General features: G+C 44.9%; 2 protein-coding genes and 1 long non-coding RNA gene across 7 annotated transcripts in view; 1 reads left to right on the top strand and 2 right to left on the bottom strand.

Annotated features, from left to right (window-relative positions):
- Positions 1-9875, bottom strand: part of PPIH (peptidylprolyl isomerase H) — a 10545-nt gene extending 670 nt beyond the window's left edge. The window contains exons 1-9 of the mRNA XM_083452303.1: positions 9743-9875; positions 9564-9628; positions 6585-6608; positions 5480-5524; positions 4959-5001; positions 3685-3777; positions 1207-1294; positions 1020-1060; positions 437-523 (exon numbers count right to left, since the gene is read on the bottom strand). Of these exons, the coding sequence (XP_083308429.1) occupies positions 455-523; positions 1020-1060; positions 1207-1294; positions 3685-3777; positions 4959-5001; positions 5480-5524; positions 6585-6608; positions 9564-9628; positions 9743-9808 (534 nt within the window). The 5' untranslated portion in view covers positions 9809-9875 and the 3' untranslated portion in view covers positions 437-454. The remainder of the gene's footprint in view (positions 1-436; positions 524-1019; positions 1061-1206; positions 1295-3684; positions 3778-4958; positions 5002-5479; positions 5525-6584; positions 6609-9563; positions 9629-9742) is intronic.
- LOC310682963 overlaps positions 1-16499 on the top strand; it is a 25610-nt gene extending 9111 nt beyond the window's left edge. Inside the window, exons 1-5 of one of the 3 annotated variants that reach the window (XR_014514210.1) lie at positions 1525-2206; positions 4479-4523; positions 6268-6363; positions 7527-7573; positions 16398-16499. This is a non-coding gene — a long non-coding RNA (uncharacterized lncRNA). Of the gene's footprint in view, positions 1-1524; positions 2207-4478; positions 4524-6267; positions 6364-7526; positions 9570-16397 lie in introns of those variants that run through there. The other 2 variants (XR_014514211.1, XR_014514212.1) reach the window with 2 other exon arrangements.
- CCDC30 (coiled-coil domain containing 30) overlaps positions 11550-16620 on the bottom strand; it is a 36804-nt gene continuing 31733 nt past the window's right edge. For all 3 annotated transcript variants that reach the window (XM_083452072.1, XM_083452073.1, XM_083452074.1), the window contains exons 21-25: positions 16428-16569; positions 15785-15921; positions 13293-13407; positions 12482-12549; positions 11550-12213 (exon numbers count right to left, since the gene is read on the bottom strand). In XM_083452072.1, coding sequence (XP_083308198.1) covers positions 12006-12213; positions 12482-12549; positions 13293-13407; positions 15785-15921; positions 16428-16569 — 670 coding nt within the window. In that variant the 3' untranslated portion in view covers positions 11550-12005. The remainder of the gene's footprint in view (positions 12214-12481; positions 12550-13292; positions 13408-15784; positions 15922-16427; positions 16570-16620) is intronic.

The raw sequence follows: 16620 nt of genomic DNA, 5'->3' as shown, positions 1-16620 counted from the left end.
AGACTCCACCAGGCCGAAACAGGATTTCAAAACCAGATGAGCAAAACACTCACTTTCAAAATATTACGTGATAATTACATACCTGTCTCTAGTTTGAATGAATGTTAAGATTCTTACAAAGCTGAATTCTGCACTTTTATGGAACACAGCATACACTAAGGTTTCATTCAACTGAAGTCAGATTCAAAAAGAGACCCACTGAAATTGATGGGCATTATTAACTTACGTTTGACAATTTGATGCGGTCGACTTTGAGTCTGACTTGGCTGAATACAACCCTTGGCATATGCTGTATTCCATAAAAGGAAAGAACTCAGCTTCCTAAAAATCTTTATTTTTTACTCGCTAGAGATAGATATGCAATACAGCTTATCCACCCTCCCCAGCTTCACTGGGCCAGGTTGCGGCTATCTCAGCTATGGAGATGGGTACCTACCTTGAGAATCGTTTTCCCTTACATCTCACCGCATTGGGCAATCACCACAGGCAGCTTGGGCTTGTTATTTGGACCAGTGGGCACATTCTGAGGAGGGAGCAAAAGGCAGCATTATGAGGAGACCCTCGACCCCTGCTGGGAAGAGCCATTATATACTTTCCCCACCCCTTAGCAAGCCATTTTCAAGATAATTTTTCTCATCTATGATTGGTTGGTGTCCTCAAGACCTTATTTTTCTACTGGCAAACTTACAACCCACAAAGTTGTGTCTCACAAACTGATGGAGATCATTCTCAGTTTTGGACTGAAGAGCTGCCTGTCACTTTGAATGATGTAAAGCAGCCCCCCCCCCCCATTTACAGTTAACGGATCAGAATGGTCAGAAAGGCAGCAGAAGTCAAGCCTGATCACTCAAGCCCAGGGTGGTCAATATCTTCATGTGCTTTACATTCTGCCACAATAAGGACTAGAATTTTAACTTAGATTCCTGAACTGCCCAATCCTGCATGGTAATCAGACTGCCGACTTGTGCACCAAACCCGCAAATTAGCACAATAGTTACTTCTCTGCCTAAAATACTTACTTCAATTTTTCTCATGACAAGCAGCCCGTCAACTATTTTACCTGCCGGGTTAAAAAAAAAAAAAGGATGATTTTAATTTTTCAAGTATTTCCAACTCATCATCAGCAAAATTAAGGAGAGAGAGTTCCACAGTTTAGTTATGTTCTGCATGAAGGTAGGACTTTAAAAAATTGTCCTGACTACTCACCAAAGACTACATGCTTCCCATCCAGCCAGTCACACTTGGAGCAGGTGATGAAGAACTGGCAGCCATTGGTGCTGGGGCCACTATTTGCCTAGTGGGGGGAAAATCCACATAAATCATGGAAGGCAAAGGCCCACACTCAGCCTCGCTCTGCCACAGCTGCTCTGGTGCACAGAATCCCAAAGGAACCGGGGGGAAAAAAGGTGGTCCTAAGACCACCCTACTGATATGTCGACTAGCACAGAAGCTCTGATCTGGACAGAGAAATGAAAATCACTTCTTTTCAGGGTGAATAAGCTAAAAACAGATTAAAACATATACCTGGACATGCCTAACTAAACCATAATGCTTTTAGCAGGTGCTACACCAGGCCTTTATGATGGCAGTAAAGGTCAAAAGTACTCTGAGCCCCTGCTGAACGACCGCGGTTTCAGACAGCTTATGAAGAAATTCTGTTTCTTAAAAACTGCTTAATGAGTATTGTGCAATGTATTTGGTTATCTGTATTATAATGTACATTGTAATGTGTTTGGCAGAGGAAATCTTTTCTCTGGTCAACTGAAAGTTAAACTGTCACTGGGAAACCTTAACTGTCAGTTGGGGAGGGGCTGGAGATAGAACTCTCAGTATGCAACTGAAGGATAGAAGAGATGTATACTCTGATTGGTGGTTGCTGGTTTAGAATTCTTAGACTGACAATGTGATTTGCTGAAGCTAGACTGGGAGGGGCCAGAAGAAGTGAATATAAGGATGGGTGCTAGTTAGCCAGAGCCTGTCTGCGCTGGACATCCAGAGGAAGAAGATAGCAGAGGCTGAGAACTGAGGAAGAGTGGAGAAGACCTGAAAGGAAGGTGGAATGGCTTGGCAGTCAAAGAGTAGCTGGGGTAGCCAAGCGACTTGACTAGCCAAGATGGGAACATAAGCAGATCTGGGATTCAGCAGGGCTGGAAACAGAAGCTTCAATGAAAGCTCTCAGTTAAAGTGTTGGTGAAGTTTGACTGAGGTGGAGTATAATATAAGATCAGTCTGTCAGAAGTTTTATAAGAATTCCTCAAAGCTGCCTTTGTTTAGTCATAGTACTGTAAAATAAGCTGCTGGTATTAAGTATATGGCTTAGTCATGCTCGCCAAATGACCCGGAAGCTGTACACCGACTCCCTCGGCCAATAATGCGAGATGAGCGCCGCAACCCCAGAGTCAGCCACGACTGGACCTAATGGTCAGTGGTCCCTTTACGTTTTATTAAGTATATACACATTTGAAGACACCGTTAACTACATAAGCTTGTGCATTGCATCATAAATGTTAGTACCTTGTCAAATACAGTCGTACCTCGGAAGTCAAATGGAATCCATTCCAGAAGTCCGTTTGACTTCCAAAATGTTTGGAAACCAAGGTGCGGAAGCTCCTGCAGTCAATTGGAAGCAGTGGAAGCTGTGCCAGATGTTTGGGTTCCAAAGAATGTCTGCAAACCGGAACACTCACTTCTGGGTTTGCGGCGTTCGGGAGCCAAAACGTTCAACTCCCAAGGCATGACTGCATTTGACAAATATATTAACAATATGATTGGCTTTGCCCCATGTTTACATCTCAATGGCTTATTGGTCGTAAAGGGTGTAAGTTATACTAAATGGTGTTAGCAGTATAGGTTCAGGAAAACCATAACAGTGGGTTTTCTTGTTATTAAGAAAATTATCACCATGGGCTTCAATGCATGTACAACTCTCACATGCCGCAAACTGATGGCTCTTAAGGGCCAGGAGAGACTGCTACCTTTTCATATGGACAAGAGCAACCCCAGCTGCACCCTAGTTCCAAATGTAGCCAAGTTGCTTCCAAATCTAACTGAAATGTGAGGTGGTGGATGTAGGGTGTATCCCATTCCATCCTTACAGTCACCCTGCAAGGTAGGATGTGTGAGTGGCTCAAGGTAATTCAGCAAGCATCATGTCCAAGTAGGGTAAAGGTAAAGGTACCCCTGCCCATACGGGCCAGTCTTGACAGACTCTAGGGTTGTGCGCCCATCTCACTCAAAGAGGCCAAGGGCCAGCCCTGTCTGAAGACACTTCCGGGTCACGTGGCCAGCGTGACATCGCTGCTCTGGCGAGCCAGAGCCGCACACGGAAACGCCGTTTACCTTCCCGCTAGTAAGCGGTCCCTATTTATCTACTTGCACCCGAGTGCTTTCGAACTGCTAGGTTGGCAGGCGCTGGGACTGAACAGCGGGAGCGCATCCCGCCGCGGGGATTCGAACCGCCGACCTTTCGATCGGCAAGCCCTAGGCACTGAGGCTTTAACCCACAGCGCCACCCGCGTCCCTTGCCCAAGTAGGGTACTCCATGCCAAAGACACTTGACGTCCCACTGCTTTTAAAAGGCACACCAAATGGCAGGCCAACCCCATCCCTTTATAGGGGTCAGAAAAGGGAGCCTGAAGTCAAATTAAATTGCTGGACCACAATCATTTTCTCCAGGCTACTTACCATGGACAGCAGACCAGGAGCGGAGTGTTTCAGCTTGAAGTTTTCATCTGCAAAGGGACCCCGGTAGATGCTTGCCACTCCGGTGCCATCTCCCTGTTTTAGAAAGTGGTCATGCACTCAATTCCACAGCTGAAGTGTTATTGGGAGTGAGTAATGTTCTCATTTATTGTTTATTTTGGATGCTGACAAGTGTCTCTTGATAAAACCAGCCACATAATTAGAACACTTGCAGAAATGTGTTTTGGGAACCTCTTTCCCTGAACAGCTACATGGTCCTCCTCTCTTCTTTCCTTCAAATCCGCCCTTAAAAAACAGACTTTCTCCAAGTGGCCTTTGGCTCATCCTCTTAAATCTGTTTCCAGCAGCAACATAGTTTTGCAATACAAGTGTAAAGGCACATTCTTGGGCTGCCCAGGTCTGTCTCCTGACACTTTGGCCACACTCATTTTTATACTTTGACTATCTCCACATTTACTTGTGGCCCTAGGGCCGTTGGCCACTGCTCAATGTGGCCCTCAGTCTGAAAAAGGTTAGCCTGCCCTGATTTACATAGATTGTATGTAATAGTAATAATAAATAGCTAATTGAGGAGTTTTGTATATGGTCTAAATTAAAGTGCTGTGGGTTGATTATTTATTGCATTTATATACTATTTTTCTGTCAAGGCACCTAGGTTTACAATTTTAAGGTACTAAAGCAAATTACATAACATCTAAAGTTGGCTGTGGGGCAATTGAATGTTGTCTGTACCTGCCTCCCTTGACTTCCTCTTCCCTCTTATTTTACAACTGAAGTATCCTGTGCAACATCAAGGCTTGTCTATTCAGGCACCAATTCAGGTAAGTCGGCCAGAACATATCAGACTACCTTTTTTGTGAAGCTTAAGGGCAGTTACACAAAACTTTCTGCAGCCTCAGTTAGCTTTTCTTGAGCACCCACCACAGAATTATATTTGGTTGGGCAAAACATGGCTTAGGGTGAACATGCAGACTCCCAGAGAGGAGCTCACAGTTGCTTTGCTCCTCCTCTGGCCCTGCTTCTGTGGATTAAGCCATGGTTTGGCTCAGCATGTTGCCTAAACTTGGGTTCAACTCAGCCAGATGGGCGGGGTATAAATTTATTATTATTATTATTATTATTACTACTACTACTACTACTACCTCGCTCCCAACAAGCAACAGGTTGTAACCAAAGGTAAGATTCCAAGAGGAAACACTGCAATGTCCTTCCCCTTGATGACAACAAAGCAGAATGAAAAAAAATGGAGCACTTACATTTACAAAATCGCCTCCTTGGATCATGAAGTCCTTAATGACCCTGAAAAAGTGGGGGAAATAAATAAATTGTAGGCTAGACAGACAAAACAGTTACTCTTCAGCACACAGCTGGGAAGACTGCCAGTTGGCTGTGTGTTCTTCAGTCGCCTTGCAAGCAGCCCAAAAGCAAAACTGCACCCACAGGGCCACCTGCTGATCATTGCCGGCACTGGAGTAGTTGTTAATCCTACTCAGAGCAGATCCACTGAAATCCATGGTCATAGCCATTTCTATTAATTTCAGTGTGTTTACTCTGGAGTAGGACTGATGTTGGCTACAACAGACACTTGCTGTTTTTAATGAAGGAATGGGAAGAAGCTATTTGTGCGGCTGTTCCCAAATCCTGGATCAACAGTGGATGATCCAAGACAAGCTCTTGAGAAACCCTTCATGGCTTGCCCCTTGAGCAAGACTTCCCAAACATTGGGTTGTTGCCATGCATTGAAAGCTTCACTTTAAGAGTCAGACAATTAATGTACCTGTGAAAAGTGCTGCCTTTGTAGCCGATAGGAACTCCATCTTTCCTAGAATACAAAGGTACAGACATGGTGAAGTTGTGCAGCTTCGGACCACAGGGACTACCCCATCCCAGTCCTCAATGCATTCACATCTGCAGTGGGCTTTGAATTGGTGACCTGAAAGATCTCAGATGTGGTTTCATTTGTGTACCACCAATGAGCTTTGGCCAAAGAAGTGAATTGCCAAAGGCCGCCCAGCCCCAAAAGGTCAAGGCAGGTCATGTGCTACTTTCTGACCCTCAGCAGATGTGTCTGGGTCATCTGGCTACATATGGAAAGCAGTCATAGAAGCCAGCTTGGACAAAGTGAGAGGCTGGCTTTCTGTAAGATGGGCAGAAAGTGTCCTCCTCCCCCTTCAGCCTAGTGCAAGTCTGCTTTGATTAAACCAAGAGGCCAAGTGCTCTTTTTACACCTGCCTGCACACCCCAGGTGAAGGGCAAGAGAAAATACCACCCAGAGAGGCATCAGCCTTCTAATTATATTTAGGACTTATTAGACAAACACTCATCAACACACAAGGGACTCAGACTGCAGAAATAAGTACTTGTGGCTTAAATTGAATGGGAACAGTGTGAGGTAGAAATCAAGGCACAGTATTTCTGCAATCTAGGAACTCATCAAAATCCCAGTTTTCAAACTTACAAATTCCCAGTTCTCAAGGAATGTATACACCAAAGAAATTGCTGACTTATGACCACTGTAAAATAAACTCCCATGTCACTCTCTGAGCCTTTCTTTTTGCACCCCAGGTGATAAGGAACAAAAACTCCAAACAACAACCAAGTACATCTCCGGAACCAAAGAAGTGTTGTACACAAGCAGAGATGAGGCATTTGCAAAGCCAGGTAGGTTATTCTTTGGGGGTTTTTGATTCTTCTTCCAAGGAGACAAGCCACCATTTGATCTTTAAAATGGTTTGTCTCCTTGATGTTGTGCACTGCTGCAGTGAAAAGTGCAGGCACCTCTGGTTCTCCTAAGCATATGTATCACAGCTTTAGAACCCAGCCAGGGATGAAGGTTTTCCTGTTTGCTCAAATGCTTATTTTTTTACACCGAGACAACATACCTGAATTCACCTGTGCAAAACTGCCTGAAAAGAAGAAGAAATCTTCAAGTTAGTTCTACTTACAGGGATGTTCTTTTTTAAGTCCACAAATTTAAGTATTCCTGAATACTGGAATAACTGTTAAGATTTGAATTCAGTATTAAGGTGGAATTCTAGAATTCACAGCAATTTCTAGAAACGCAACTTAAAACTTTCAAATTATTTCTGTTACAAAATAGTATATACCAAGTAGGAAGGGACCAATAATAATCTAAGTTCAGTGCTGAGCAAATATTTTTTGGCTAGTGGGCTACTATGAAAAAGACAGAGAAAAACCATTATGTTCTTCCTCCATGGTATGCCATATTCTTTCAAAAAGGATGGTGGTTTGCTCTGCATTTAGAGAAAGACGTTTAGTCCAATACAGTGGTATCTTGTTTCTCAAATGCCTTGGTTCTCAAATGCTGAAAACCCAGAAGTGCCGTATTTTTCGCCCCATAGGACGCACCTAGTTTTTTTGGGGGGGAAATAAAGAAAAAAAAATTTATTTCCCCCCCAGGTGCGGGGCTAGGGCGGGGGAAGCACCCCACGGCTAGCGGAGCACTGCGCACCGACCCCCCTCGCTCTCCCGGCTTCAGCGAAAGCCTGCATTCGCCCCATAGGACGCACACACATTTCCCCTTCATTTTTGGAGGGGAAAAAGTGCGTCCTATAGGGCGAAAAATTTCTAAAATTTCTAACATTTTCGGAAGCTGAACGTCCGATGTGGCTGTCAGCTATTGTTTCCAGGGCGCCTGCACCAATCAGAAGCTGTGTCTTGGTTTTTGAACATTTCAGAAGTCCAGAACGGATAAAGTTTGGCACTTTTGTTTTTGCTATTTATTTTGTGTTTTTGAGGTTTTTTCAGTTTTTGTGTGGGACCCAGTTCAGCTACTGATTGATTGACTGATTGTGTGATTGCAGAAATGGATAAAAGCCCCCCATCCAAACAATGACTATCATCAGTGCAGGTAAGAAAAAAAGTTAATTTTTATTTTTATTATCTACAATACTATCTTATTTATTTTATAGTATAGTACATTGATTATTGCTTTCGTTTTATGGACCAATGGTCTCGTTAGATAGTAAAATTCATGTTAAATTGCTGTTTTAGGGGTTGTTTTTAAAAGTCTGAAGCGGATTAATCCATTTTGCATTACTTTCTGTGGGAAAGCATGCCTTGGTTTTGGAATGCTTTGGTTTTGGAATGGACTTCTGGAATGCATTAGGTTTGAGAACCAAGGTACCCTTGTATACGAAGAACAGATTATGTGTAAGTCTAGTCTTTTTCTCTTTCCACCCATTGCTTTCTCGCACCATGTGAGGGATTGCCTGGGAAAGAGATGAAGAAAACTCAGAAGCCTTCCCAATCTACTACCTTTGTAGTTTTGAACTACAAGTCCCATTAGACCTCCTCGTATAGGGTGGTATATAAATTCAATAAATCATCATCATCATCAGCCCCAGTCAGCATGTCTAAAGGCTGGCAATGATGGAAGGTGCAGTCCAAAATACCTGGAGGGCACCAGATGGGAAAGACTGTGCCAGAAGAATGGCATAAGGAATAATATATTTTCACGTGCACTGGCTGAACCAATCTGAGGAAGGGAGGGGAGGGTATTTATCTGGAGATGGTGAAGACCAGATTCAGCCAGCGAGCTGCCAGTTGCTGACCTCTGATCAAATCCAAACCTACAGGCAAGAACTAGCTGTGTGGTGAGAGAAGACAGTCCCCAAGACAAGGTTTACTGCTGTCTTAATACAGATCTGCCTAAGGGCACATTTTGCCATGACAGGTTTTCTGCCAGGATGGAGAGCAAGCCAGTAAAACCAGTGGTTGTGTTGTTTACTAGACTCTATTTAAATTCTAGTCAGCATGAAAAGGCTGGGGAAATCCAAAGTGCCAAGTCACTATGATAACTAGGGACTACTTGAGCAAATTATTAGTCACTGGATCACAATGAGTAAGACTTTGAGGGGCTTCCCATTTCATGAATCTAAGAGTTGAAAAAAGCATAAAATAAGGAAGCTTTGCTATAGGGAACCTCTGGCACTCTTAATGTTACTGGATTACAAGTACCACCAGCCCGCAACCAGTATGGCCAATAGCCACGGATGATGTGAGTTGTAGTCAAGTGACATTTAGAGTGCCACATAATCCACACAAGTCTTCTGGTTTCCAAGTCTTTAGAGAAAGATGCCTTCAGTGGACTTCCTGAGTGGGCCCATCTGCTGCCTCCTCACCTTTGTTAATTCATGCAGTTGCCCCTTCATCTGATGTCTCCCCTAAAACCAAGACTGTGCAACTGCCTACGAAGGGAAAACATCTGAAGGTTGGTCTCCTGTCTCCTCACCACTCCCCTGCGAACTGGAGACAGCAGTCACAGTATGGAGGGGCCACAGGAAGGGCAGGCCCAGGAGGCTTTAGGGTTGGCAGTGGGGTCCCTGCAGGTACAGGGCAAGGCCAATCCGTCGCACCAGTACTAGGAGCAACCCAGAGTTGTGACTGGTCACCAGCCGACCCAGTGAGGAGCTTCTGCTTTTTCTAACTCAGCATTTCTTCTTTTTTTAAGTTCCCACACAAAACAAGATAAGATTTTCTAAGCAACCCCACTTGGCTAACCCCATTTCTGTGTCGGACATCTAGGATTGCCCGTGCCGATTTCGATAGAAAAGGGGATTTATTTATTTAAAAAGGAAAGGAAATCAGCCACGTGGGACCACCGCAGCTTCCCGCGCGCTTCTGGGCCGAGACGCGTCGCTCTAGGCCTGCAACTCACTCGTTACCCGCCGCTACCATCATTGGCATAAAAGGGCTGCCGGAAGAAAAGGAGGCCGGGAGACTATGCGGACCGGGACCCAGAGGTGTCGCTCTCGCCGCGCATCTTTATGGCACGCCGCATTGTCTGTCACACACAAACACACGACCAATCCTCCGCCGAGTTTTCTCCTCAGGCTTACCTGAAGTTCTCCGCCGTCTTGGGTACCACGTCGGCGAAGAGCTCCACTTTCATGCGGCCGACCTCCTGGGCATGGGCAGAACCGTCAGAGCCTCCTCTTCCTCCTCCTCCCGCGACCCCCTCTCTCGCCCCCCACGCCCAGACCCTCCCCCCCTTCAGCCTCCCCCAAGCGAGCCTTACCTGGCCGCCTATCGTGACATCAAAGAACACCACGGGGTTGTTAGGATTGGAAGCCAACACCGCCATGGCGACCACCTCTCACCCGGAAGTGAAAGCTCGGTCCCCCCTTCGCGGTTCACGGTGAGACACCCGGTTGGGAAATACGTCACGTCCTGTTACTTGCCGGAAATTTTAAATGATCACCGAGTAAAAAGCTGCCTCGCGGTCTTTGTTCGGGTTTCCTGTCTGCCGTTGCGCTTCTATTCGTTCGAAGCTTCGACGGAGGATTTTTGTTTCTTTTTCTAGAGATGAGTGGGCTTACCTGTTGCCCTCCGTATGGCGCTGGAAACCAACTCTTATCAGACCCCGGCTAGCGTGTACAGCAGTCGAGGTTGATGGGAGTTGTAGTCCAGCAGAGTGAAGGCCACCAAGGGGTGGGTGGGGCTAGCCCTGATCCGTAGGTAAGGAAGAGACGCTGTTCCACCCGTTTAAGGAGCTGTAGTGAGAAGAGTTTTCATTCCCCCCACCCACTCACTGGAAGTCTCTTAATTTTGACTGCCCAATTAGCTAATTAATTAAAATCAAATTTGTACACTGTACCATAGCTGTCAACCTTCCCCTTTTTTGCGGAGAAATTCCCTTATTCCAGCGCTGTTCCCCACTGCTAGCCCGGATTGTTAGATATCCCGTAGACTGTCCCAGGGACAGGTGAGGCTGCTGATCCCTTATTTTTGAGGCTGCTGATCCCTTATTTTCAAATCTGAAAGTTAACAGGTATGTACTGTACTGTCCTATACCCGCAGGTCTCGGGGCAGTTCACGGGATAAAATCACAACAAGGCAGCTTCCTTTGTTGGCACAGAACCACGCGGCAAATATATCTGTGTGGCATTTTAAGTGAGGCAAGGAAAACATGACGCTGGGGCATGTTTTACTCTAATACACATTCAGAGGTTAAAGATGGAAAAAGTGAAGATGTTGGATGTGAGCACAGCCAAAGGAAATGTAGTGTTGATGAACTTTGAAGAATGTTGCCATTGACTGATGAACTGATAGTTAATGGTTACAACTTGGCCCTTGTGATCTACATGGTATTGTTGGATCTTCAAAATGCTGCTCAAAATAGTGCTTTGAACGGGGCTTCTGAAGATTCCTGCATGCAATGTCATTGTGATGTTGGGTGATGCACATTTGGACTATCAAACCTGGCCTGTGAGGGCTGGGGAACATAAGCACCTGGCTTGCCAGGCTAGAAAGGTTCCCCAACCCTGTCCTACCTCAACAAATCCACCTTAAAAACAAGAAAATGGAATTCCTCAAGTTTTGAAAGCAACAGGAAAAGCACTGAAAATATGGGATGAATGTGTAACTATCCAGGAGGCAAGAAAGAGCTAACCTGCATAAGCTTTGTGAAAGCCAGTTAAGATGAATGCTCAATAAACATGTGGAAGGGCCCTTCGTCTGCAATAAAGCTGAGATTATATAAATCCATGCTACGAGATGGAAGGCATTGGACTATGCACCACTGAAACCAAGTGTGTTCCTCTGTTGCCTATGGTGTGATCCCTCCCATATTTTGCATTGACTGTGTATGAGATGGCAACAGCGTCTCAATACCATTCATGCTCCAGGGGCTTAGGGCCCAGAGAAAGTAAATGCATATGGAGGCCCAAGGTGTATGTCCAATGTTACTCTTACTCAGAGTAGCCACACTGAATATAATAGGCATGACTACCACAGGACTATTAATTTCAGCAAGTCGATTCGGAGTATACCTTAGTTGGATGCAACCTTTTGAGTCCTCCTTTGTTCAAAAAGTTTGTCACAGATACATTTCTGGAATATTTATTTAAAAATCTGGCACAAGATAAAAGACTTATAACTAAAATAATATGTGGCATATCCAGCAGGAGAAGACAAAACAATTACAGTATTTTGCTTTCAAGTGGGCATTTCCTTAAGGTATGGAATCCCCACACTGTCATGCCAAATGAAAAAATGAAGGAACGAAGAGTTTTGCTGTGTTTTTTTTTTGGTTTTTTTGGTATGTAAAACTATCCCTCTCTTGTTATAATTTACAAATTTTAATAAAAAATATATATTTTAAAGACTCATAACTACATCTGTACAAGTCACATTTTTAACAAAGAAAGTAAGGTCTTTAGAAGGTTTTCTTTTAAGCTAAAAGTCTGACAAAGCAGCCTGACAAATGGAAGCAATACTACCTAGCAGTGACAAGAGGTTTCTGTACTGTTATTCCACTTCAGAATTTCCCCCTTGTCCCCTTAGACGTGATCACAGCACAAGGCTTGACTCTGCTCCTCTGTGCATAAGTCTGAGGTTTCCCCGGGAGAAGCCACGTTCAAGTAGCCAATCTCTGAAGGTGGGCAGGGCAAAGAGGCAAGCAGAGACCTTTCTGTGTGGTCCTCGGGTTTGCCATCCTGGACAGCTTTCAGAAGGCCGTGAGAGTCCGAAAGCTCCATCACTGAGAAGCTGAAAAAGAAACCATTAGCCTCACATGGGCCACTCAGGCTCATGGCATATCTGACTGAACCTAAACACATCTCCGAGTCCCTAGAGAAAGGCAAGGAGGCCTGCTAAAGAGGTTGGCAGAGCTTTATGCATATTAAGCATAGAGCCAAAAAACATGGGAGGCAGTTACAGAGAAAACAAATGCACCTGAGCACATGCAAAGGGCATTTTCTATTATTACTATTCCCTCCACCATCCCTCCACCCCCCACAGCTCAGGGGCACAGTACCTTACGCTGCGAAGGGGGAGAACTTTGCTTTGCGGTTGGAATTCAGAGAAGCCGATACTCTTCAGCTCCTGGAAAAGGGGAACATGCACAAAGTAAGACCTTTAACAAAAAAAGAAGAAGAGAGAGGGAGGAAGAAATCGGGCTGTTATCCATAAATGCTTTGGGCTGCAGCCAACTCAATTTTACTCAGAGTAGACCCAATGAAATCAATGGACCTAAGTTAGTCCTGTCTAATTGCAGTGTGAGGAACGGCCAGCTGGCCCAAGCAAGCAGGGAGAGGCCCTTCACCCAGCAGTTCAGCAAACTGCTCTGTGCAGCAGCCTCCTCTCATTTAAAAGGGGGTAGAGTGAAGGGGCAAGGAGATGGGGAAGCTGTAAAGATTTTTTTTTGGGGGGGGGATGTTGGTCAGATGCTGCCAAAGTGGCAAGAGGAGTTGGTGATCAGAGTAAGCAGGGGCAAAGCTATGATACATGATATTTGTGTGTGTGTGTGTGTGTGTGTGTGTGTCCAGCTAACTATACTGAAATTCTTGGTGGCAAATGAAATACCACGAGGGAAATCATGGCTGTGATCTGAGTATAGGTAGCTACTAGAAAGAGCCAAGTGGCAACCAGAGAGAAGAAACAGAGACCTGGTGGACCAGCTGAAAGGGCCCAAGCCTATAAATAAGATGGCCCATAAAGACACTGACTGAGCCGCAAGGGTCTGGGGTGGATCTTCACCCCTCGCAGCAGGAGAGGAACAGTGAGCACCCCAAGCCCTGATTCTGCAGAGGAGAAGACCAAAAGCTGCCACAGCAGCCCATCCTTACCTCTAAGCTGTGGCTATGAATGCTCCTCAGCGCCCGCTCCAGGAGCCCAACCTGACCCGTCAGCTGCAGGGTCCATTCCTGGAGCTGCTTGTTCTCCTCGTCTAGAAGCCGCACTCTGGAAAAAGCCACAGGGAAGATGCCTCAGTGGCACATTCATCCCTGCCAAGACGGAGCTGTGGGAAAGGATGTGGCACAGGACTGCAAGGGAGGGAAGTGACCGGGGGCCAGAAGGAGAGAGGAAGGGGGAAGTCGCTCTGGCTGGGACCAGAGCCACTTTCCCCTTTCTCCATGACGTCCCCTGCCTCCTCCCAGGAAGGGAATTGTGGCATATGGAGAGCAGCCTGACCCCATCCGTCAACCAGAGAAGGGGCAGGGTGCTTCCACTCCCTGCTTGAAGAAAGCTAAAATAATTAAATCACCTGTTCGGGCCTCTTCACAACTGTCATTACTGAATATATGGACCAATAAGATGAAAGCTTGTTGCTCTAAAGCGCTTTTGACATGGATGTCAGCTACAGCTAGGATTTCAACAGCTCAGCAATGGAAAGCCCTGAAAAATCTGCGGTATAAGAATTTATGGACTTTGGCTATTGCGGAAAAAATAGTCTGCAGAGGGATGAGGGAAGATACAAAACAGTTGTATGTCGGGGGGCCACTAGGGGGCGCCTTGGAAGATGGCGGATATTAACATCTATCCATTTCACACGAGGTTATTAGAGGCTGATTATGGGGAGTATATCAGTCTCCCTTCATCTCTCCAGGGGGGAGAGATGCCGTTTTCACCCGCTGTTGCCATAACCCCCCTCCGAGTTCGGAAGAAGGAGGGGGTGATGCACTGGGTGCACAACCCTCGGCGGGCCTCGGAACTCCTCCAAAGCTGCTTCCAGGTGCGAAACTAGTTGCGTTACTTAAAAGGAAAAAATTGGGAAAGATAACGCACATGCTTCAAGAGAGGCAGGAGGTTTTTATCTGCTAACAATTTTACCACTGAAAGGAAGACGACTGAGACGGACTGAGATGGAAGATTACATTAAAGCACTACAAATATGGTATGTGGATTGGAATGCCGGAACTAAGGGGGGGGGGCAACTTTTTATTTCTTTTGCTCTATGTGATTACTAGTAACCCTCCCCCTGAAGATCTGCCACAGAAATTAATTGCAAATGGGACTAAAAATGAATTGTGTGGGAATAATTATGAATTTAAAGGTTTTACTCTGTGAAGGATTTGGAAAGAAGAAGGGCTCTCTCTTGTGACGCAGTAAGAATGGAAACTTGATAAGAGACCTGTGTTGCTGGAGTTGGTCTTGGGGAGGGCGAGCGGAAGATATATTATTTTCGAGGAGATTGCGAACTGGAAGGGGCAGCCCTCCTGGAAAAAGACTAATTTACGATGCAACAGGTGGGAAAAGCTAAAGAGCGAGTTTCTAGACTGTATTTCATCGGAACGACAAAAATGGCGATTACTCGCTCAAGCGGAAAGGACTGTTGGAGGAGAGTGATTTACAAGAGATCAGCACAAAGCCCACACAGAAATACAAATAAGACTGTCTCTTTCAACCCACTTGCGGAACATATCGGAGGAAAATGGAAAGGAAAATGAGTAATGACAAGTATTGAGAAGAGGAGACTGGAAACATCATTCTTAATATGGAAGCAGAACAAATATTCGAGGATTGGACTCCTGCCAATCAAGAAGCATGGGTACCCCCCACAAAAATTTATAATTTGGAAAACAATTGGATTATATGATATGTATTGTTATAATTTGGACTAATTGATTTGATGTGTTTAATTTGGAAATATGAAACTTAATAAAAATTATTTTAAAAAACCAACAACACTTGTATGTCATCTGATCTGCTTCAGACTTAGATGCCCAACATTCACCATCCATGGCAGCTCAGGAAATAGAGATATCTTGATTTATATTGGTGTGTTACCACTTATTCCTCTAATTATTTTTTGCTTCCTTGCTTGCTTTGTATAGGATATGGTGTATTACCCTGCTACTGCACCTTTGGGTTGTTAGTAATGGCCATCATGTTACAATAAAAAAAATAAAGAAACAATTAAAATAAATACTTATAAAAGAAAATTTTATAAAAGGAAAAAAAAGAAATGAAAATATGGGACGCTGATTTATCTTGTCTCGTTTTTATCCAAGTGCTCCTCTTTATCTGTCTTGGTTAACCTCGTATCTTTCTGATGTTTTGAACTACAACTCCCATCATCCTGTGCAAGCGAGGTGTGTATGGGAGGTTGGTGAAGGCTGTTCTATTACAAAGGAGACAAATTTAATATTTGGACAAGGTCTTTGGACAAAGCGTGCATTTCATACATTTTAAACAACAAGGGTGAGACCAATGTGGTCAAGATGACTCCTGCGGCTGAATGCCAAACAGCACAGACACCTCAAGCTGCATGGCACTGAATCACAAGGCTTGCAATTCTTTTTTAAGATTTTTTTTTAAAAAAACAAACTGCTGCTACCTGCTCTGGATTGTGGAGAGTTCCTGCTTGCTGCTCCGCTCCGCTTCCTCCAGTTTGTGGAGCTGCTGAGTGAGCTTCCGCTTTTCTTGGAGTAAACTGTCGTTCTCAGTGGTCACTTGCGCGATCAGCATTGCATCCTGCAAGGAGGGATGCCACACAGAGAAGCCCCATCATGGGATACGTTTTCCAGCATTCTCTGCTCCTCTTCCCTTCCCCCACCAGAATTGTAACCCCATCAAACCATGGTTAAAATGCAGAGGGGAAAGGGACCCCACTTAAGGAGCCTCCAAACCGTCAGGATTTTGCACGAGGCATTCAAGCAAACAGGAAAACATCTAAGAGTTGGCACCTGGAGGATTTGAAAGCTTCCACATTATTTTATGGTGACATTTTCATGGGCCTAATAAAGGTCTTGCTCTCTTAGGGATTTTGGTGTTATTATTCTGCTACATGCTTTTTTTGTCTAGCATTTTGGCAGACTAAACTCCTTTTTCTTCTTTGACATTTATGATCCAACGTGACTGGGGGTGCAGTTGTAAAACATATCCAACAAGAAATTTTATTGGAAAGCTTTTTTTATATATAACAATTCAATTACTGTTATTATTTTTAGAAATAAGTCACCATCTGAGAGGGCTCTCACCTTTTCTGACTGACTTTTGGAGAGCTTGAGTTCGTTCTCGAGGTGCCTGATGCGGACATCACGCTGCTTCACTTCGCAGATGAAGGTCTCCTTCGCTCGCCGGAGCTTGGCCTTATGCCGGAGCTGTCGCTCTTTCTGTTTCCTGAGAAAACAGGCCGCAGTCATCAGAAAGGGGGCCCTGGTGCCCAAGACA

Source organism: Podarcis tiliguerta, assembly GCF_965153285.1.
Source record: "Podarcis tiliguerta genome assembly, chromosome: 8".
Classification (NCBI taxonomy): Eukaryota; Metazoa; Chordata; class Lepidosauria; order Squamata; family Lacertidae; genus Podarcis; species Podarcis tiliguerta.
Note: the sequence above shows the minus strand (reverse complement) of the source record. Positions and strands in the feature narration are given on the sequence as shown.